Source organism: Coenobita brevimanus, chromosome 15 (assembly GCF_032717465.1).
Source record: "Coenobita brevimanus isolate Jiangsu-jjx chromosome 15, ASM3271746v2, whole genome shotgun sequence".
Classification (NCBI taxonomy): Eukaryota; Metazoa; Arthropoda; class Malacostraca; order Decapoda; family Coenobitidae; genus Coenobita; species Coenobita brevimanus.
The window spans coordinates 33,498,655-33,522,772 of NC_136968.1; the positions used below are offsets into that span (position 1 = coordinate 33,498,655).

Below are 24,118 nucleotides of genomic sequence, written 5' to 3' on the forward strand. Positions count from 1 at the left end.
TCTTTTGTGGTTAAGGAGGAGGGTGGGAGGCCTGATATTCTCTTGTGGTCAAGGAAGTTCCTTAACACCTCTTCCTAAACGATTTATTTTGCCTGTTACACCTTAATGTCCACTTCTGTGTTATCAATCTAATATCGCTACATTCTGCATAAATAGCATGCAAAATGGTATTAGCCAAGCGTATCTTAAAATGAATTGATGAGAAAAAGTGTTAGGGAAGTTCCTTAATTACGCCACAGGTCACTCCCCTTGCTGGGTCCATGAGCTGCAGAAATACAGTAAGGGTAAAGGACGAAAATTTTTGCCAAGTTCATAAATTATACATCTACTCAAGCTCACACCTCACTGTCATTACTTCTGCATGTCACTCCCAACCACTATGCTATCTCTCAGCGTCAAATAGATACCCCTCTTTAGTCACATATCACAAATACTCTCAGTTGACATTGTGAATAAACTGAACCTGTGCCAGCTCTAAATTCTCGGCTGAACCAAACACCTGCATTTGATCCACCCTGACTCACGAAAGTCCTTTTTTTCTTTACGTGACCTAAAATTGCACACTCGTAACAAAAGATTAACACTTGAGTATGATGCTAGTCACAAAGAAGAGCTGTTAAAATGAACGTAGCATTATCTTACTGTGCCTCTAATTTATGTGAAATATGTTGCAAAAGGACGAAAATTTGATATAAAGTCAAGGTGATTTTGTCCACTGTATTCGGTTGCTTGGCTATTAAAAAGCATATGTAACCTAACCCATGCAGTCCGATGACATATTCTATAATTTTAATCATGCTACTTTCATATAATTATATTCAAATATCAACAAAATAATCAAGGCTGCAAACAACCCTTTTAATTGGCAAAACCTTTCGTTAAGCTGAACGTAATCGTTTGAAGATAATAAGAATATAATTAAAAATGTTATCAGGATTTTAACGATAAACATTTCAATCATTTTATATTTGTTACAAGAAAATCCCACAACTTCCCCGACCAAGCAGATTTACTCAAACGAGACGTCAGTGCTCATAAACACCTATTTTTCCCACGCAAACTACAGAATTATTGCATGATGTTACAGATATGTAGCCTATCCATTCATCAGAAGTGTTGCATCAGACAGTCTTGTACCTGTCAACAGTTAATTGTCGTACATCTACCTGCAGCGGAAATCGTGACTGATATCATATACGTACGGTAGTAAGATACGATCTTATGTGTTGTACTGATTCAAATCGAAATTTTACGTGCCTTTCGTGGACGTTAAAGGTTTTCAGTCATAGCATCGGCAACAACTTGCAATAAAATGTGAGACATTACTTCCAGAGAATGTTTCCAGATAGTTTATGTAAACAAATTACCGATGATCCAAAGGATTATTTCGAATGACTGGATTACCAATTTTGTGTATATACAGAACAAAATATTTTAGTGAAACTTTATAGAGAAAACGTTCAGTCAATAATTATCTATGGTTGTCTGAAATGTATAACAGTTTTCCATTTTTATACGAGTTCTGCCGCATCAAAGGTGCATCTTCTGTTCCCATCATCCATGTGGCATGTAACGGGAAGGAGGTGACAGTAACTTGCTTGCTAAAGTAATTGTGTCACCCGAGTGAACCTATCTAGTGCCCAGTCTACCCGAGGAGCAAGCAGGAAGATTCAGCGGACCTGTATAATGTCAGAAAGCAAGGTGGTTGCCCGAAATTATTGTTAAGAAAGAGGGAAAACACTAGAATGTTGAGGATTCTTGCCCGGTCGACCTCCTTCCATGAGAGAAAATTTTCGGCTCAGAGTTTTTCCCAATTTGCTGCGGCTAAAAGAGCCTGGCGGGTTGGTAGCTGGCTCTATTTATGTCCTGCTATTAATATTATTCATATATGTGAAGTGGTAATTGTGGCGTAGTAAATTATGAAGGAATTTTGAACAGTGGGTGAGCGAAGTTATCTGGAAGCAAGGGGTTTGACATATTTCACTGATATTGCTGTATTTTTTGCGTTTTCGGTCCGCATAGGTTTTGTGGTTAAGCTGCACGTGTTTGTGTGTATTCATATTGAGTAAAAATGTTTAATAAGTGAGTTGCTGTGGAAGGTAACATATGGTAGGCACCCAGTCAGTGGAACTCATTGAATTATCTTTTTGAGGGTTGAAACTATCTTTTAAGGCAGTTGCAACAGTATTTTTGGGCTGTTTTGGGTGTAGATAATAAAAAATATTTCTGGATATATGGCATTAAAGTGTAATGAGTTTGGCAGTGGAAATACAGTACTTTGGTGTTTTCAATTGAGAATAACAAGAATTTGATTATATTTCAGCTGTTATTTGTATTTTCACGCCATTTGACCACAGCTCATGCTCATTTCCTGTTAACATACTGAACATGTGGTGACCACGCCCACTTTGTCTTGTTGCATTGATGTGTGCAGTGGAATGTTCTGGGTGGTAGTGGTGGTGTGTGGTCTGCTGTATCCTATGTTTTGGTATTATTTCAGTTTTCAGTCTGCAATTACTTTGGACATGAGCTATAATTCCCCCCAGATCTGGTAAATGCAGTCATAATTTTTGAGATGCTATAGTAATTGTGTTAAATGCAGGTATCTACCTCAGTGACATAGAATACCATGAGAAAGCCGTAGATTTCCTTCCTACTGAATCACATTATAACTATAGGAATCAAATTGGTGTTTTTTGAGTGGTGGGAATACAGAGAAACAAGTGGTTTAAGATGGGCCATTTTAAACATTAGCCAACCCTGATGTAACCTAACCAGACCTTAGCAGTCAGGTAAAGGTACACTTTATTTGAAGCGGTAGAAGTAGCCACCCCTTACGGGATTATGGTGTCTGGCAATAGATGGATAGATAGTAGAAGCACCTTATGAAATCAGTTCTTCCTGATAGTCTGTTATGTTTTTCTGATAATTTCTGGGGTGGTAAATAAACGTTCCATGCGAAGTCTGTTTCCCCGTTGTTTTTATTTTATGTTCCGGTGTGTCAGCTGTTTGACAGACACAGTAATGGCGGAAGGGACAGTCCTAACCTACGTGTTTAGCTAAACCTAACCTAACCAAGCTTAACTTTATCTAATAATCCAATCTAATCAAGACCTAACATAGCATCCAGTTGGGAAGTTGGGAAACAAAAACCACCATTGAGTAGCTACATTGAGTAAGACAGACAGTCGAAGGTATGGGTTAAGGAACATGATGATACAAACAGTGGGAAATTTTTCTGCAGGAAAAGGTATTATACCACCCTGAAAATACTGCGGTCTGAAAAGTACAGAAAACAAACTGGAGGAATATGAATTGAATTGGTCATGTCCTTCTGCCGCTTCAAGTAAGGCATACATTTGCCAGCAGTCATATTGTTTTTTTTTTATGGTTTGGAAAAATGCACAGAAATAAGTGGTTTGCAAAAAGGTTTATTGATTCTTTACCAGGTGGGTGTGGCCTTGTCATATTTTGTTTTGAAATGAGTCTTTCGCAGGTTACCGTACTTGTCAATATTCCTGGATTACCACAGCTACTGGGGATTTTTATAAACTTACCTCTGAAAGCAATAAATGAGGATTTAGAATGTGTAAATATTTCCGCTGACGTGTGCCAGTAGTCAGACATAGCCTATTTAACGTTCCTAAGGTGCATATTTAAATTTGAAAGCTGGCTGTCAAATGCAAGTGAGTTTAGGTTGGATTAGGTTTGGTTTGGTTTGGTTGGGTTAGGTTTGGTTAAATAATTAGCTTTCCCATTACTTTGACACGGAATACACATACATGTCCAGTCGGAGCGATGGTTGGTAAACAATGCAACCAAAGTCGACAACATGGCCAGTTAGAGAGATTGTCGGTACACGTTGCCGTGGGCGACCTGGCTGCTTCCTTAATTACCCCAAATAGGTATATTTTGTCTTTTGCCAATCACTTCTTACAGTCACAGTGGAACAGTTAAATGTCTGCTTATGCTTATGTGCCAAAATTACTTACTTTGAAATCGTTTGTTAAAATGTAGGTGGAATAGCCGTGCCTGTTTGGTATATAATTACCGAGGGTATTTTATGCCTTGCCAAACCTAAGGAATCGTATTGTTTCTTTTATGGTTTGGAGAAGTGCAGAAATAAGTGATCCATTCACTTGATGTAGTGTTACTTCTTCGTTCACCCTTATCATTCTTTTTCTGTCTGCCCTCCTCTTTTCCATTTCCTGTTGCTTTTTACTGTACTGCTCTTCTTTTCTTTTCAGGTAGCTTTACATTGAGTGACAAGCCTAATGGTTTCCTGTAAGCCAGGTAACCATTTACAGTGCTGGGTGGTAACCAAATAACCAACCCACATGTGTTCTCTACGTGTCAGCAAGTGAGTTGGAGGAGGGTTAATGCCCCTCTTTGTAAAACAGCTAACTCAAAGTCAAGTGGCCATCCCTTACGGGATTATGGCATCAGGCTATGGATAGATAGATACAGAGGATATTTTAAGCATTACCAGACCTAAGCAATCTTATTGGTTTCTAATGGTTTGGAAAAACACACAGAAATAAGTCATTTGCTTGAGGGTATTTTAAGCATTAGTTTTGCCAGACCTAAAGAAGTCCAGCCCTATCCAAGGTGAAGATCTGAGAGCTTCCATTCACTTAATTTACAGTTGTACTTTTTATCAATTAGAGATAACCTATAAGTCAATTTGTCTATAACCAGATGCTATAATCCAGTAAGGGGTGGCTGTTGTCTTTGAGTTAGTTGTTTTATGGGAGGGGCACTAACCCTCTGCCAAGCCACTTGTTGACACGTAGGGAACGTGCTGATCATAATGGTCAATTTAAAAAGCTGCAGGATTGCATAATTTGGAAGATATTAATGGTAAAATCTCATCAGTTTCACACAGACAGCAGCAAATGGTTGCTTACTATGCTGTTTTTTTAGGTTGATGTGACTCTGAGGCCAGTCCATTACCACTCATTTTGTTTGCATTAATCTACCCTGGTCCAACCTAATTTAACCTCACCTAACCAAACTTAAATTAATGCAACCTAACCAGAACAATTTGGAGATTGAGTTGGTTTTGGGACTGAATCAACCCATTGACCCCTGTATGATGCCATTGATGATGATGTTAATTTCATCCTTCCACCCGTGGTATCATAAGTTCTTTCCACAGCATTTGGGTATCATAGATGAATTACATAAATACCAACTAAATCATTCACATGAAATTTTCAGCACTGTCACCACTGTAGCTACAGTCATTACTTATTCTTTTTGATTCTGCCACAGTGGCTGAGCGGTTAATATTACAGACTGTGAAGCTGCTGGCCCGATATCATTAGAGTTCAAATCCTGGTGCAGGCTGCTGCTGTTGCTTGACTGGTATGCATTCACCTTTTGTGTGTTGGTAGATTAAATGAGTTCCCAAGGTAACACCTAATGTAGGGGAGGTAACTGGAAGAGCCTGGATGATGCCGTGGCCTTGTATCCCAAGACAGTGTGTAAATAACCACCACAGGCTCAGAGACCTAAGTTAAGCAGCAAGCACCTGATGGCATCTGTCCCCACCATTGCATTTATACCCAGCCCAGTAAACACATGATAGCACTGTGGTCCAATAGTAAAAACTAGTTCTTTCCACTGATCCTGCATTTGGCTTTTTTGTGCATTCTGGCCCATTTCCAGTCCTGGTTGTCCATTAGGGTAGTTATATACTGTAGTACAGTATTGTGTCGCAGTAGTCAAATTGAGGCAAATCTATTTAGACCTATAATTCTCACCGATTTCTTTGGTTTATTGTATTACCGGTACGTGACAGTCATCAGTTCAAACAACTCTTCTTTAACAGTTCCATTGCAGATTTGTAGTAGCCAAGATATTGTATCATATCCAAAACAGTTGTGGGCTGAAACCAAAATATACCCATAGTACCCCTCAAATATTTTTATTTATTCTGTGACCTCATAAAGTCAAACAACTTTTCCGTATAACACATCCTTCGCAAACCTTGTTGAGATATTGGTTCATATCGTACATATTTACAGGTTGAAGCTGAAATAATACCATGGTAAAATCAGATCAGGTTCAGGCTCGTGAAAAGATGCAGAGAAGTGAATATATACTGTATAATGATTTAATAGAATATGGTACTTTGGAACTGGCCTCCTGGTTTGGTTGGCTAATTCCAGCAGATTTCATTATGGTAATCAGGCTGTTCTTAGCTCTGAGGTGTGATTTTTTGATCCGGTAATGGTGGTATAATTTGTCCATTGTTGATATCGAGTCTTTGGTGTCGCACCCCCTCAGTTAGGAGAGGTCATCATTTTCTGCTGTCTATTCAGCTTTGGAAAGACGTCTTCAGGGTGTGGAGCTTCATGTTTCCTATAACTGTTTTGAATATCTGTTTTAAGTCTATCTGGCTTTAGTTTAGTTGATCTTAGCGATGAAATTATACTGTATAAAACTTTTTGCCATTGCTGTAGGCTGTCTTTACTGTACAGTATATGTACCCTATAGGGCGTAAAGAATTTTTGAAAGATTTTTAGCCAGATGTTGTTACAGTTTGATGGTGATATTACTTGTGGTAGCAGATATTTGTACTTTTGGTAGAATGCTGTGCGAGTAATGTTGCTGTTTATTGTGATATAGGTATTGTCTTCATATTCTGCATATTTCCTGTTACTTTGGTTACATAACGTTGAAGCATTGTGGCAGTGACTCAAGCTAGAGAAATGACCAAATGTGTGTGGTAGATTATTGTACCTGTGCAGTTACACCTTCATTGGTTATCTATTGTCATGAAGACGTGATGTTTATATGTGTTTCCTACTCCCCAGGGTTTGGTTAGATAATGTTCAAGAAGTGTGGCAGTGACCCAAGCTAGACAGAAAACACAATGGCCTCCCTCGAGTTAGACCCTTCCTCGTTAGACCAGTTACTGGCCGATCAGAGTTATGTGTGTGGCCACCTACCCACACAGGCTGATGTCAAAGTCTGGCACGATGTTGGCCAAGTATTGCAGCTTTCTGATTGGCCGCATGTAGTGAGGTGGCACAGACATATAGCCAGCTTTGGGGATGAGGTCAAGGTGTTTCCTGAAGCCCCAGTTAGTGTTGTATTTAAGGAAGTTACTGCAGATGTCATTAGTCCAAAGAAACAGAAGCAGGAACAAAATGAATTGGAAAACTTATGTAGCCCGAAGAAACAGAAAGTACAGAGTAAATCACAAAAGTTAACCAGCCCAAAGAAACAGAAGCAAGAGCAGAGTAAAGAGCAAAAAAGTCCAGAGAAACAGAAGCAAGAGCAAAAAAGTCCAGAGAAACAGAAGCAAGAGCAGAGTAAAGAGCTAAAAAGTCCAGAGAAACAGAAACAAGAGCAAAAAAGTCCAGAGAAACAGAAGCAAGAGCAGAGTAAAGAGCTAAAAAGTCCAGAGAAACAGAAGCAAGAGCAAAAAAGTCCAGAGAAACAGAAGCAGGTGCCAAGTAAAGAGCAGAATGAAAAAAGTCCAGAGAAACAGAAGCAAGAGCAGAGTAAAGAGCTAAAAAGCCCAGAGAAACAGAAGCAGGTGCCGAGTAAAGAGCAAAATGAAAAAAGCCTAGAGAAACAGAAGCAGGAGCAGAGTAAAGAGGAAAAAAGTCCAGAGAAACACAAGCTGGAACAGAGTAAAGAGCAACAAAGTCCAGAGAAACAGACGCAGGAGCAGAGTCAAGAGCAACAAAGTCCAGAAAAACAGAAGCAGGAGCTGAGTCAAGAGCAAAATGAAAAAAGCCCAGAGAAACACAAGCTGGAACAGAGTAAAGAGCAACAAAGTCCAGAAAAACAGAAGCAGGAGCAGAGTAAAGAGCAAAATGAAAAAAGCCCAGAGAAACAGAAGCAAGAGCAAAAAAGTCCAGAGAAACAGAAGCAGGAGCAAAGTAATGAGCAACAAAGTCCAGAGAAACAGAAGCAACAGCAAAAAAGTCCAGAAAAACAGAAGCAGGAGCAGAGTCAAGAGCAAAAAAGTCCAGAGAAACAGAAGCAACAGCAAAAAAGTCCAGAAAAACAGAAGCAGGAGCAGAGTCAAGAGCAACAAAGTCCAGAGAAACAGAAGCAACAGCAAAAAAGTCCAGAGAAACAGAAGCAGGAGCAAAGTAAAGAGGAAAAAAGTCCAGAGAAACAGAAACAGGAGCAGAGTAAAGAGGAAAAAAGTCCAGAGAAACACAAGCTGGAACAGAGTAAAGAGCAACAAAGTCCAGAGAAACAAAAGCAACAGCAAAAAAGTCCAGAGAAACAGAAGCAGGAGCAAAGTAAAGAGGAAAAAAGTCCAGAGAAACAGAAGCAGGACCAGAGTAAAAAGCAACAAAGTCCAGAGAAACAGAAGCAGGAGCAAAGTAAAGAGCAACAAAGTCCAGAGAAACAGAAGCAGGAGCAGAGTAAAGAGCAACAAAGTCCAGAGAAACAGAAGGAGGAGCAAAGTAAAGAGCAACAAAGTCCAGAGAAACAGAAGCAACCGCAAAAAAGTCCAGAGAAACAGAAGCAGGAGCAGAGTCAAGAGCAACAAAGTCCAGAGAAACAGAAGCAACAGCAAAAAAGTCCAGAGAAACAGAAGCAGGAGCAAAGTAATGAGCAAAGTGAAAAAAGCCCAAAGAAACAGAAGCAAGAACAGAATAAAGAGCAAAATCAAAAAAGCCCAGAGAAGCAGAAGCAACAGCAAAAGCCACCAGGAAAGAAAGTTGACTCTGAGGTGAGGAAGACAGGTGATGGCTGAGGCTTTTGGTGGCATTGCTGTTGTAAGTTCTCTCTTGACTTGCATTGTCTGAGCAATTGGGTCAGTGAGTTTGTTTGGCTTGGTGATGTACAGGGTGGTCCATATACTGTATTATGCATCGCTGCTCTCATGTTGTGGGAACAGCTTATTCTGTGCTACTGGTGTTTACCCTGCATCACTTTCTGCTTATTGTAACCTTTTTTTTCATACTTATAGTTTCCGCTTTTTATAACTACTGATTGCATAGTTGATTAGTAATTTCATGAACCATCCAAAATATCTGCAGTCATGTTAGCAGGTTGAGTTGTTCCCACAGTACACAAGATAAGGCACAGTATGCAGACCACCCTGTATACTGCACAGGTAACTAAAGAAGTATTAAATATGACAGAACGATCCCATTGAGAGAGTAATCTGTCTAATACAACCTATAAATTGAATTGATAGGTGTGTATGCTCTTCCTGCAATAATTACCAGCAGGCATAGGTTAATCCCTGGATAGTATAAAACAAACAAAATTATCATTAGTGTTGTCACCAATGGATTTTGCTGTAATATGACCTAAGCAGTGCTCCTCTTTTTGTTCCACCTTGGTAATTCTGACTTACTAAGATGCCATAAAGTTTTTGGTAATTCTGAGTTAATACGATGCCATAATAATAACAAGAAAACTGTAAACTACTGTATGAAGTACAAAGAGAATAGCAAGGCATCTTGTACTATAAATATTGTTATATGGCAGGTGTCAGGATAAATAGCCATTGTTCTTGCATCCTGAAATAGTGAAACTGCGGTTGCCTTTTAAAAAATTTAAAGTGGTGGAAGTCAGGCTACATGAGAATTATTTTAGTGTAAATCAGTACCGGTAATTTGATGTTACAACCAAAATAACCAGTTTACCCTGGTACTTCATCACTGAAGGTGAAACAAGTTTATTGATGCATTCAGTGACTCCATTGACACATTCATTGACTTCATTGATAACCAGGTGAAGAGAGAACTTATTTTGTATTTGAGATGGCACAGGAAAGGAAACATTGCCTTTGTGGGCTGGCAGGTTCCATGTTACCTGCTGTATTTATGTTACCTAACCTTCCTATCTAATCTTCAGCTGTACCCTGTCCTAATGTAGATCCTCATGTCTCCTAATGTTTTGTATGGTAACATCCCTATCATACCCTGATCTTTCCCCCCGTCCTAACCGGTGTTCCGCTTAGTATACACAACTGATGTATATTACTGTGTACTCCAGGATTGAGGCAGTATGCGGTTCACCATAAGAAAGAATGAAAACGTTTTTGAAATTGTGTAAAGCATCAACTCATAGAAAAGTAACATTGATGATACAACGAAAAGAAAAAATGCTAAGCATGTTTATTTCAGATAAAACTAATCAGTATATTTCATTATCTTCAAGGCAGATATAAGTGCAGGTACTTTTTTTTTTTTTTTTTTTTTTTTAAATAGGAAAATTGCTGGTAACTTGATTAAGTTAGCTTTCTCACCCTTTTACTAACCCTCCCATCACTACCTTTGCCTGGTATCTTCATCTGTCTGTTGAACTCCTTTACTCTGGCAGCTTATCTTGCTAATGATGATGCTACATGTTGTGGCACTGTGTACTCTGGGTGGAGTGAAGCAGCTGCTGCATCCACCCAGGAGCCAAACCCCCTCATATTTCCCTGCACCTTGCCATGAGAAAGAACCCTGATCCAATCCTAGGAAGGTGCTTTCGACCACAAGGGGCAATGATTTCCAACATGGTGTATGCACACTATTGTACCTGTAGGTTGGCCCCACAGAAGCAGTTGCTTACCTGTGGTTGAAAGGTCTGCTCAGCCAGATAGACTGGGGTTAAGCAGTAACAACAACAACTCTGATAATTCCGATAATGTATATCTTATTAAACCACATAACCAACTTATACGTGTTCCCTACATATTAAGAAGTGGGTTGGTGGAGGGATAATGCCCCTTCCCATAAAACAACTAATTCAAAGTCTAATGGCCACCCCCTGCTGGGATTGTGGCATCTGTCTATAGATAGATAGATAAATAATGTTGTTTCCAGAGGATTTTTTTGTACTGGAGGTGATAGATACTGTACAGCCAGAAATAACCCCTTCAGACAAGAGGTCCTTTCTAACTTGAATAAAATGTTTTAAAGTAAGAGCAAAACAGATACTTCATCATCGGATTGGAAGGGTTAAGTTAACCCTAAAACTTCTCATTTTATACACTGCTTAGAATTCCTGTAAATCCCATTGTTAAGTTGAATGAAACTGCCTGAAGGCAGTAAAACAGATTAACATGTGCCATTCGATTGAAATGGTTATTGGTACATCATATCCAGATTAACCTAACTACACCCTCCTTATCCCCTCCTCTCCTCTCCTATCTTATCCTAACTAAATTTTCACTCTTACCCAACCCTACACCTCCCTATAATACCCTTTATCCTGTAGTTTCTTCTTACTTAATACTGTATTATCAAAACTGTGAACTTTAAATTCATAAGCAGATGGGAAAAAAAATCTAATAAGCTAGGACTATAGGTGATGAAAAGGCTTGCCCACAAAGGTAAATGTTAAGTCTCCTTGTTCTGCTAATCCAGTAGCACTCGGAGTCGTTGAGTTGTTGATTCCTTTTGTGTTTTTTGAGAGCTCACCCACTGTTACTGCTGTGCATGGAAAAATGTTTGCAGTGATGAAATTGATGTGGGGAACAGAATCAGAGGTCTTTGTGTATTTCCATGTCCTTCAGTTATACTTCATTGCTGCTGTACAAACTGATTAAACATGGTGGTTGATTATTTTGTGGTGAATTTGCGTTTGTATTATTGGGCTGTACTTTGTTGATGTCTTGCTGCAAACATTTTTATCTCTTATGGCATTGATGTGCTGACTGTAGTACATGCATGGCTGCACATTTATCTTAGAGTTGGTGTTTTTGGCATCTGTAACTGTTTATTTATTTACTGGTTTATATAATCAAAAGTGGTGTCTGTGTGTTTTATATATATTTGCAAGTTAGTTAATATGTGGGATAGTTTGAGGTTCCCAGGACAACCTGTTATTCAAAAATCTGTTTTCATTCGTGGCTTTTTAATGCCAAACAGTATTTTACTAGAATTTTCTTAATGTATGTAGAGAATGTATGAATGTTTACTTAGTGGGTATTCTTTGTAGACACAGGTGTTGTTGACAGTGTATGTAGTGGAAGGTGTACCTGAGTATCCAGTTAAATGATATATGCAGCATTCTTTAGTTGTGCATAGGAGACAGATTCATGAGATCATTAATTTTACTTCTTAATTTATTATGTCTGATCATTTCCATGTTCTGTATGAGCTACAAGTTGAGTCTTTGGAGCATGAGATATTTCCTAGCCCTCTTTTTGTCTAGCTTAATTCTGCTTATAGGAGTTGAATAATCTTAAGTGTTATTAATGGAAATTGTTGAGTTTATAAAGATATACTGTATTAAGATACTATATGTAAAAATATAATTTGTCATGGTTGAAGAGGCGTTATGAAGCTGTCTTATTAAGTTCATGAGAATTTGGCTTCATAAGTGTTGGATTGGAATGTTAGTTTGAATGCCACTTATGTCATACAGATCACTAGAGTTTGAGTAATTATAGTGACTTGGCAGATGATAGTAGCACTGTAAATAAGTTGCTCAGTGTCTGTTTTCATGTGGATAAAGGGATCCTGGTTTGTATATGTTGTGGAATTGAAATTATGATGATGAAACTAATCTGCTTCGCTGATGATGGAAGAAAGAGGAAGAGTGTATCTAGAATAAAGGGGTTGTTTGCATGTATATTTGGGTGTACAGTATATAGCATGATTCAGTTATGCATTGCTGAATTTAAGTATGATATTGAAATTTGCTCTTCTGTTATGGTACTGAAACATGCAAGTCTGTTCTGTTATGGTACTGAAACTTGCAATACTGTTCTGTTACAGTACTGAAATTTATTTTGTTATGGTACTGAAACTTATTTTGTTATGGTACTGAAACTCATTTTGTTATGGTACTGAAGCTTTTGTTCTTTTGGTACTGGAACTTACTATTCTGTTCTCTGGCATCTCACAGAAGAAAGAGAAGGGTGGTGGTGATGGTGGTAAGGGTGCAGTGGAACTAAACCCCTGGCCGGAGTTCATCCAGACCCGACTCTCTCTCTGGGACCGGCTCAAGAAGGAAGCTGATGATGCACTTGCCGCCAAGGTCCCTGAACCCATCACTGTGAGTATTGATCACGATTGTTGTTCTCAGCTACCGTTGTTGTCAGTTTAGGAGGCTGTTGGCATCTTTATCATTTTATCTCTGCATTTGGCACAATAGCATTTATGTTTATGGTACTGACAAATAGATACTCCAGGTAAAACACACACACACACACACAGTTGGACATTACACTAAGACTAAGGTTGTGATGTAGGATTTTTTATTTTTTTTTTATTTTTTTTTTAATAGCACAATGTGCACCATATTTTTATTAATGCAGAGTACAGTTTATTTATTACTACAGTATGTGTATGGCAGTTTTTATTTTTGCAGTGTATGGATTATTTTTTATCAACTTGTAACCTGCCATATGTATATTTTTATAACAATGGCAATACTGTGTTCATTTATTATTGGTGTTTACTGTATAGTTAATGTATTCTAGCTGTAGTTTGACTGTTTTATTGTATAGTTATCCTCATCTTTCTAACCTTTCCAGATCACTCTACCAGACGGTGCCACCAAGGATGGCAAGTCATGGCGTACCACTCCGTACGAAATTGCACAGGGCATCTCACAGGGCCTGGCGGATAACACCATCGTGGCGCGGGTGAATGGTGTGGTGTGGGACCTGGACAGACCACTGGAGGGCAACTGCAAACTGGAACTGCTAAAGTTTGATGACGATGAGGCCAAGGCTGTGAGTACCAAAGGATTTTGTGGGTTGTCTTGTAGCAGAGGAATTCTGATAAGTTTCTTATTATTATTATTGCTGCAGTGTTATTATTAGTTTCATGACATTGCAGTGTCAGTTTCATAATGATGATACAGTTGCTGATACATAGACACGCTTTCACATATACCAATGTCATTGTGGACATTCTTTCTCAGTTTTTACTTTGGGGGCAGGGAAAAGCATGCTGCTTTCTTGCCACAGAGAAGGTCCCATCCTGCAATAAACTTAACGTAGACAGGCAAAAAAAGACATATGTTTTGGAAGGCTTTGTGTGTGCTCTATGTATCAGTTTTGTTTGCCTGATGGTGGCTGCCCTTGCTGTATGATATCTGGCAGTATCTTTTTTTCTTCCCAAACCCTGAGATTATTTCATAGAATCTCGTCCCAAGTATACCTCTAGGTGCTTTGCCTTCCACATTCACACCTTGATCTTTTCACTATTTTCACCTTCTGTTCTACACATACTGGCCACCTGAGTCTCTCATTTGTACATCATATTACTAGTATGAGGAAATAGTCTGACACTTTATCTTCTCTGCCAGGTGTTTTGGCACTCATCGGCACATATGCTGGGGGAGGCAATGGAGCGGGTTTATGGCGGCCATCTTTGCTATGGACCACCCATAGAGGAGGGGTTCTACTATGACATGCACTCTGATGGTATGGAAAGAGTGAAGGGGGAGGGGAAGAGAGGGAATTTGAGTTGGAGAGAGGAAAACGGAGAGAATATGGAGGAAACTGGGAAGGAGGAGAATGAAGAATACTTTCCCCACAAGCATTGGTAAAGTGCTCCTGGAATCTTCTGGATAGTACACATTTGTCTACCATTGACCCTGGGAGGTATTACAATGAGAGAGAAATGGCTGCAGGCATGATAACTAGTCACACAGTCATCACTCACGGGCAGGAAATTTGGCCCTATGTAAATAGAGTCAGAGAGGAGACTAGTTTAGTATCATTTGTAAAGGATCCAACTTGCTTGTGTGTGGCTTTGGTTACCTAATGACGGCTCTTCACACTGCTCAGTCTCTGGCAGCCTTCCTATTCAGTCCCATATTCTCTCTCGCAGTGTTACAGATCCCATTAACTTCACATGTTAGATTTCTTTTATCCCAGCAATCTCCAGCAGCCTTTGGGAAGTAATTAGCTGGTTTTGACTCCTAGTTTAATTCCAGTCTTTAAAAATCATCAGCTGTACCCTGGCTAACCTCACTATGGAGATTGCTTAAGGAGGAGGGTCATAAGTGGAGCCAAGATTTCATTAAACTGAGTGATATTCTTTGGCTGATAGGATTAAGAGAGAGTCTGTAGAGAGTAAAAGAAAAAAAAAAAGTGATTGTGCAAGTGTTTTGGTACTCTACTTTGCCCTTTATGGATAGTCCTCATATTCATGCTGGGAAATCAAGGATGGAGCTGTGTACTTTTTGCTGATGTAGTGGATTAGCCTAATTGCCCTTTACAGTATTTTAGATGCCTGGTGGTCTAGTGCATTAAGGTGCTCCAACCAGATGTGACCCACGAAGGTCAACTTTTGAGGAATGTTATGAGTTTCATGTTCAGGTAGTGCCACTAAGGGGAGAGAAACTGGTCACTCATCTTAATGCCTGGCCTCTGTGCTCCTGAAGAGGTACTACTGTGTTGGATGGCGGATAAGTAGATTGATAGTGAACCTAATTATTGTCAACAGGTCCAGGAGTGTCAGCCCTGGACTTCCCTGGGCTTGAGGATGTTGTGAAGAAGATCAGTAAGGAAAAACAGCCATTTGAACGCCTTGAGATGAAGAAGGAAGACCTCTTGGAGATGTTTAAATATAATAAGTTTAAGGTGAGAGGTTGTGTTTTTATTTGACTTATTTTCTCCGTGTCCTGTATTTTCATCTGTCTCCACAGCTCTGCTTCTGTCATCAAGTTAGATGACCCTTTAAATTAAAGATTGTAAATTTCTCTTATCCTGCAGTCAGTCTACCTCTGACACAGCTGCATGTTTTGTGTACCTGTCTATTACAGGTTGCACACTTTCACCAAAAGTATCCAAAATCTGTAAGCACCATGCTTTTTGAAATGTATAAATGAAGGATCTGAAAGCAGCATTCTTTGTGTGTATCAGTGTCAGTAATGGGCACAGCAACTTACAGCAGAGTAATATCTTCAGATTAGCCTACATCTCTTCAAAATCAGGCATGTCAGTCATTCTAATGTGACATGCTACGTTTTGCTTATTTTCACATCCATCATGTCCAAGTGTTTGGGCACCTGTTAGTGAAGGTGTGCACAGAATAAAGTTCCATCCGGCAAAAATAAGATGACACTTTGTCTCACAGCATTATCTCCCTTTTACTGATTGAATATGACTCTGGTTGACCAGAACATAATACTGAATTCATATATTGCAGCCATAATATTAGATCATCGTTGGTGTTGCAGGTGCGGATACTGGAGGAGAAGGTGAAGACCCCCACCACCACTGTATACCGGTGTGGTCCACTGATCGACCTGTGTCGTGGCCCACACGTCAGGCACACTGGCAAGGTTAAGGCGTTTATGGTGAGTACAGGGTTGGTCACTGTTGGAGGAACGTGGATGAAGGTTTGCAGAATTAAGAATACTGAAGCGAGAGAACAGTAAACCCTCGCTTTAACCAAACTTCGAATATTACATACCCCTTGACCCTGCCAGACAACTTTGTTATGCTGAACCAAGTTCCAGTACAAGGAATGCATTCAGCAACCAACGAGACATTTGTTATATCATGGAACACAGTCCAGACCCATACTGTACAATACTGTTTTATTAATGTCATAGCTTTTATTACATGGGGTACATAATGGATAATTTTTCACATATACTGACCCTAGGTCTCATATTGTGGGTTTGTATCAGACGTCTTTTTTTGCATTACACCCTCGATACGATGAACTGATTGGTACCAGACCGTTGACATTAAAGCCGAACGCCATGCTGTTTGGTAATTTCCCAGGCATAGTGGCTTTTACTAAAGATCGTTGAATATAGAGAACCATTCGGCTGTACAGTCATACACAGTAATATACAGCTAGGCCTAAATTACTCTTTTCCTCAATGAATGCTCTATTTATGGCTCCCCTCACAGTGCTTGTCACTTAGAGACTGGATGTGGCATTCTGCAGGATGTGGAGGAGCGCTGGGGTGTCTGTAGGAACGCCATGCTGGCCAGTGTTTCCTGTGTGTCCATTCTTTTACCAGACAAAATTCGTTAAATGAACATAACGTTCGGCCAGCTCACGGTAATTGTTAAAAATGATATTTGTTAAAAGAGGGTTCAGTATAGCTATCGAGGGTTTACTGTAATGAACTATTGTATCTGCCTTTTGCCATTTCCCTCCTGTTTGTGCATTATAATGTGGTCTCACGGTACTTCGATAGATCTGAGTGCCACACTGAAAATCAGAGCATCAGCTGTAGATTTAAGAGGATTCTTGGATAAAGAGTCAGTGAGGTGGGATGAACAGATAGGCTGAAGTTATTGAAATTGTCTGGACATACGGAAGAGAATACAATATGCGTAACTTAGTAAAGTCCTGTACAAGCCCTCAGTAGGAAGGGATAGCCCCTCGTGACAAACCTGGGATATTTAGGATGAGGTCCTGAGAAGGAACTCAAGTTTAGGGAACTTGAATGGAGTCAGCAGACTGAGTAACTTGAAAGCATTCATCAGGGGAAATGGCTGACCCAAGCTGCATAGGGAACTGTCTTAGCAAATGTATGTTTATATCTTGGGGAAACATCATGCAGTAATTTTCTCCTTGTACAAAAGAAAGCAAGGAAGATATCAGAATGGTGAGTGACGACAGGATGGTTTTCAGAGTACTTTACGGTAATAAAAGTATAGATAATTCATATGCAGGATGGTGGATGAGAGGAAAGGTATGAGCAAAGGACCGTAAGATGTAGATGGCATTTATGGATTTGGAGTCGCATTGGGGGACTGGCTGTTGTGGTGTGGATGTGGTTGGTTTTGAGTTAGGCACCCTACCACTGAGCCACCCTGCCCCCCAACAGTGAACAGAGAGGGAGCTTGAAGGATGTGAATAGAAATATCTGGGCTGAATAGTCTAATGGGGCAGTGAAGATTTTATATATTTATATATCCATCCATCCATCATCCAATCCTACATTGCCCCAAGAGGAGGGTAGGAGCCCGGGGCTAGGCAGTTGGTCTCGACATTTAAGATGAGAGTGACCAGCCTCACTCATCCCTGAGTGGCATTACATGAGCAATCAACCCTAACCACCCCGTGGTTATAAACCAAGTGGTGGTTGGGGTTGACTGCTTATGTAATGCCACTCAGGGATGAGTGAGGCTGGTCACTCTCATCTTAAATGTCATGACCAACTTGCCTAGCCCCGGGCTGCTATGCTCCTCGTGGGGCAACGTAGGATTGGATGATGGATGAATGGATTTTATATAAAGAGATTGGATGATGGATGGATGGATGGAGAATATATTGAATAAGATTTTTAATACAATATTTGTATAGGTAAACAAGGACTCATCACCTTACTGGGAGGGTAAGAATGATGCAGAACCACTACATTGCATCTGTTTGTATATCCTTCCTGGCCCCAAACAGCTCACAGAATGGTATATCATTTCAATGTTATCTCAATGTTATCAGCGGTGGCTGAATTGGTAGAGAGGCGGCTTGCAGTCTTGGTGGACCCAGGTTTGAATCCTGGCTGGGACAGGGAACAGTTTAAGGATTTGAATTCCATAAAAGAAGACTTTCCTGATCTACCAGAAGACCCGCCAACATGTCGTAAAAGTACCCCCACTAATGACAAAACACCAGTCCTGTATGAGACAGACCTAGCATGTATTCAATATGGATGGTGGATGTTAGTGTTGATGTGGTGACATGTGGAAGTGTGGGAGGACAGCTGGGCCTTGGGATAGGCCACTGCCCTGAGAAATAGGCCCTGAAGCCTTTGCCCAGGTTCCGGCATATTTAAAAAAAAAAAAAAAAAAAAAAAAAAAAAAATCTAACCTATTTTCATGGTAACAGATATGTGTACTATTTGCCCAGGTAACCAAGAACTCATCATCCTACTGGGAGGGTAAAAGTGATGCTGAATCACTACAACGCCTGTATGGCGTCTCATTCCCTGATCCCAAACAGCTCAAGGAATGGAAGCACTTCCAGGAGGAGGCTGCCAAGAGGGACCACAGGAAAATTGGTAAGAACAAATTCCCTAGTCTCTTCAGTCCAATGTCTTTATTGTGTTTTTATAGCTATAGTGCATTTGCTCTACCTGACACATGCTAACCCTATTCAGTTCAGTCGATGGCCAGGTTTAGTCAGTTTGGAGGATTAACTTAACTAGTAAACAAGGAGACTCATTCCTTCCTCATAGCTGAAGTATATTGAATTTCATGCAGTAATACCATAGTACTTAAGTTGTGGAAGTGGTACAGTTCCACAGGTAAAAGCAGACCAACTATAGTGCCAGATCACTGTATTTAAGGTAGGTAAGACATACCACACTGTAGCCATGCATGTTGAGGTACAGTATTTTGACATATTCACTATACAAAGGGATATACTTCCTTCCCAAGACTAATACCAGTCAGCTTTTAATGTTCTGTGGTTATTAACAACCTTCTTATAGCTTACTGCAAAGCTTATAGTCAAAGGGTACATGAGAGATTACATACATGTTTGAGTGTACTCATATGTAGGACATACACAAATATGTTAATAAATAGGGCATTGGTATATAAGACAGTGTAAAACATGTTTCATGCGAGTAGAACCCTACGCAAAATGAGTGGTCCCTGTGTTGTGTTGGTTCAGATGAAATAAAAACAGTATGTATGATTATTTCAGGAAGTCGATGATATTTTCCCTACTGAGTGGTTTAAATATCCACTGTGTCATAAAGTTTCAAAAGCACAGTACACCGTCAATATAATGAACTAATTGGTACCAGATGTTTGACGTTAAAGCTGGACACCATGCTGTTCGGTGTTTTCCCAGGCATTTTGTTTTTTTCCAAACAAAGATTGTTAAGTATAGAGCTTCGTTCAACTGTACAGTCATACACGTAACATACAGCTAGGTCTAAATTGCTCTTTTTCTCAATAAATACTCTACTTATGGCTCCTGTCATGATGCTGGTCACCCAGAGACTGATGCAGTGTTCTGCGGGATGCAGAGGAGTGTGTGTGTGTGTGTGTGTGTGTGTGTGTGTGTGTGTGTGTGTGTGTGTGTGTGTGTGCACATGCTTGGGTGCACGTGCGTGTGTAGGGATGCCACACGCGTCGATGTTTCCCACACGTCCATTCTTTTACTGAACAAAAATTTGTCAAATGAACATAATATTTGGCCAGCTGAAGTTGGTCTTTAAAACCGAAATTCATTAAAAGAGGGTTCTGTATATCAAGGGTTTACTGTACCTTTCTGTAATGTTCTTAATTATTGTAACCCTTCCTCCGTTCCTGACACTGTTCAGGGGTAATGTGTGACTGGCAAATGCAATTACTGTTTACTTTTGTTTCAGGCGTGCAACAGAAGCTGTTCTTCTTCCACGAGCTGAGCCCCGGATCCTGCTTCTTCACTCCACGTGGTGCCTACATCTACAACACCCTCATTGACTTCATCCGTTCAGAGTACCGTAAGAGAGGCTTCCAGGAGGTGATCACCCCCAACCTGTACAACACCAGGCTGTGGCAGACGTCCGGCCACTGGGAACACTACGCCGAGAACATGTTTGCCTTTGAGGTGGAGAAGGAGAAGTTTGCCCTCAAGCCCATGAACTGCCCCGGCCACTGCCTCATGTTTGGCAATACCTCACGGTCGTGGCGGGAGCTGCCGCTGAGGATGGCTGACTTTGGGGTCTTGCACAGGAACGAATTATCTGGGGCACTGACTGGCCTTACCCGAGTACGACGGTTCCAGCAGGATGATGCTCACATTTTCTGTGCCCCAGAGATGATAGAAACTGAGATCAAAGGCTGCCTGGAATTCTTGGATACAGTTTATGATGCTTTTGGCTTTGAATACCATCTGAACCTCTCAACCCGCCCCGAAAAGTTCCTGGGAGAAGTCAGTATGTGGGACCAGGCAGAAGAACAGCTAAAGAATTCCCTCAACAGCTTCGGCAAGGAGTGGAAATTGAACCCTGGCGACGGTGCGTTCTACGGCCCCAAAATTGATATCACCGTGACTGACGCGTTGAGGCGACAACACCAGTGCGCCACCATCCAGCTCGACTTTCAGTTACCCATCCGTTTCGACCTCCAGTTTGTGTCTGAGACTGGGGAGAAGCGAAAACCTGTCATAATCCACCGGGCCATCCTCGGCTCAGTTGAGAGGATGATTGCAATCCTGACCGAGTCATTTGGGGGCAAATGGCCATTCTGGTTGTCCCCTCGGCAATGCATGGTGGTCCCAGTTGCCCCACCGTTCGATGACTATGCGATAGATGTTAAGAAGCGACTCCATGATGCTGGTTTCCAGGCAGACTATGACACTGACCCTGGCGACACCATGAACAAGAAGATCCGCAATGCCCAGCTGGAGCAGTACAACTTCATCCTGGTGGTTGGGGAGAAAGAGAAGACCAACGGCACTGTCAATGTTCGTACCAGAGACAACAAGGTCCACGGGGAACACAGTATTGACGCAGTGATCACCAAACTGACTGAACTACAGAAGAACCGGGTCAAGAACTGGGAGGACTCATTTTAACTTAGGACTCTATAATGATTTGTGTGAGTGGCAGGGTTGTATGGAATTTTGGGTAATCATATAAGCTACAGAAGAAAACTTAAGTAAAAAACTGGGAGGACCTGTTTTGATTGTTGTGATTGGGTAGGGAAGAAGAGGTCTGAATGAAAATGACAATGATGGTGATAAATAACGTTGATTCAGTGTAAGAGAATGACCCAGGTTAATTGTGGGTTTGATTGAAAATTTTTGTCAACTCTCCTAACTCCAGAAAAATAATGGTCAGAAACTGAGAGGACTCAATTTAAAGAATAGTTTGTGTGAATGGCATGTTTGAATGGAATTTTAGGTACTTTTGAAGTGCAGAGGGGAGATTTTTTTTTTTTTTTCCTTACCAAAGTGCAGAATAATAGGATCAGGAACTGGGATGGCACATTTTGATTACTAGAAATGATTGTTGAGTCAGGGTCGCAGAATGGCTTGTATGGGTGGCAAGTTTGAATGGAATTTTAGTTGACATATGCTACTGACATGCACGGTTCCTTATTTAGCTATTTATCCATCATTGGGTACTGTGAATACTGTATACTTATCACTTTTGTGGACCTGGTAATGGTTGAGATGCTGGGTTATTCTTGCCATCTTCAAACTACATGGGGGGGGAGATAAAAAAAGTATATTGAATTCTGTATACTGCATAACCGCTCTCCAATTTGAAGTGTATCTTTTCAGGCGTATAAGATAATCTGGAGGTTGCAAGAATGAGAGGAAAGGCATTGTAGGAAGGGTTGGCAACATAACCCCTATTGTCAACATGGGTTATATAATGGTTTGTATTCTGAGTGGCTTTAAAGATACACAAACACCTCATCCTTAACAGTTCATTTTGCACATTACACCTCAGTATCATATAGTAGGGTAATGATGCAAACTATATCAGTTTGAAACTATGAATCGCATACAAGAGGAAATCAGTGTATAATTTCCCTAATAATTTATTCTACAGTCATTCATGTTGGTGGTGCAGAAATATATTGTTATTAAAATGATATAGATAACATGTAGGGTAATATTTGTGTAATATGCATAATAAACAGCAAGGAAGAGGCAGTACGGAGTCTAATATGCCACTTCAGAATACCACCAAAATCTGAGGGAATTCATGTAAAACCAGTCACCTCTTGTCTCACTGAATGCTGGTTGTCCATAGCAGGTCCTAGTGATTGACTTCCCTGTTGGATTTTTAGATGCTTAGGAATGCAGCAAATAATTTCAGGTACAGTATTTATTTACAGGGATAATTTCATAATAATCCTGCAGCTCTAACCTCCTTACTCTGTGTGACATTTTATAGTTAATGACATCCTTTTATAGTTATTAATATCTACCTTTGGATTCTTATATTCATTAAAAAAAAAATCCTCTTACACTGAAGGAAATTAAGGCTGTATCTAACCCCTCCAGTTGAAAAAGTCTTTCCTAAGCTGACTAGTATAATGAGGATATGGTAAGGCTAGAGTTAAAACATTCATAGGCACATTGGGTTAACTGTTTCAGGGTATTGATGTATTTTCACTGTATTCTTGGTACAGTCAGACGCAGAGGTTCACCTCTCTGCCTTTTACTTATTGCAGGATTCATAGATACTTCAGTGAGACTTAGTGGACAGGGGTGCATATTTTAACTCACAGATGATGATAGTATGCACCTCGTCTACGATATTGCATTATTTGTGAATCCAGTATTTGACTACCTCCAGACACTTTTATGCAGCTCAGGAGAGACTTTGCAGGCAGGGAGGGTTTAGTGTAGCCTTCATTAGCCCCGCCAGTATGAGACATCTTTGCCAAGTTTAATAAGATGGTTAAGTGGTAGCCAGAATAAAACACAGGGTAGTTTGTAAATAGCACTCCACCACAGCCTCAGCTGGTGTAAGTGTAGGTGTGGCAGTATGAGTAGGCAATTAATAGGAGATGCAGGATAAACACTGATAATGCTGACTGACCCATCCCCATAACACACGGAGCCTTATTCTTGTCAGTTAAGGAGGATGTGTAACACATGTTCCTTGCCACTTTATTTTTACATGCTGTTCATTGATAATCCTTTGTATGTTATTTTTGCCTTATATGTTGGTGTTCAAAACATATAAACAGCAGACATACAAGAGAGCAGAAATAAATCACTGAGGAAAGGGTATTACGGAGCTTTTTTAACAGACCAGAGTACAGGCCAAGAAATTGCTGTGAGGAGTATAAGAGGAGTGTTTTATGTGGATCACCCTGTACATAAAATGTCCATGTACTGAAGAGGTTAAAATCACCATAAATTGCCAGACTGAATGAGTGCACACACTATTTATTGGAATTTTAGCATTAAGTTACATCCATTCTCAGTGAATGACTTAGATATTATTTACACATTTGGAACATTTTTGTTTTTAAATAAAAGCTTGTAGAAATTGCTAAGTTTAGTTTCAGTTTTACTTTAAGTTGCAACCTTCTTTTCAAGATAGGAATCTCCATGTTTATGATTAACCCCTTCAGGCCAAGGATATCATTTTTAGATTATTCCTGCTGCTACAAGATATTTATTCAGCTTAAGAGAGCTGTCTAGTGGTGAAAGGATTATTGTTAATACCTAACCTCTTCTGTTTGAGAAGTATCTCCAGAGCTTTGGAAAATATTGAGGTGGCAAGAATAATATGAAAAAAG

General features: G+C 40.1%; 1 protein-coding gene across 1 annotated transcript; it reads left to right on the plus strand.

Annotated features, from left to right (window-relative positions):
• The first annotated feature begins 1,573 nt into the window (after window positions 1-1,573).
• Window positions 1,574-24,118, plus strand: ThrRS (threonine--tRNA ligase). The gene is made up of 8 exons (XM_080265568.1): window positions 1,574-1,701; window positions 12,832-12,981; window positions 13,463-13,663; window positions 14,242-14,359; window positions 15,387-15,523; window positions 16,123-16,242; window positions 18,762-18,912; window positions 20,236-24,118. The coding sequence occupies exons 1-8, from the start codon at window positions 1,687-1,689 to the stop codon at window positions 21,423-21,425; spliced, it is 2,082 nt and encodes a 693-aa protein (XP_080121694.1). The 5' UTR covers window positions 1,574-1,686; the 3' UTR covers window positions 21,426-24,118.

Excerpts from the sequence above, each read along its gene's own strand:
- ThrRS (XM_080265568.1), top strand. Across the intron at positions 14,360-15,386 it reads CTATGACATGCACTCTGATG|GTCCAGGAGTGTCAGCCCTG; the intron begins GTATGGAAAGAG and ends TATTGTCAACAG. Across the intron at positions 16,243-18,761 it reads GCAAGGTTAAGGCGTTTATG|GTAACCAAGAACTCATCATC; the intron begins GTGAGTACAGGG and ends CTATTTGCCCAG.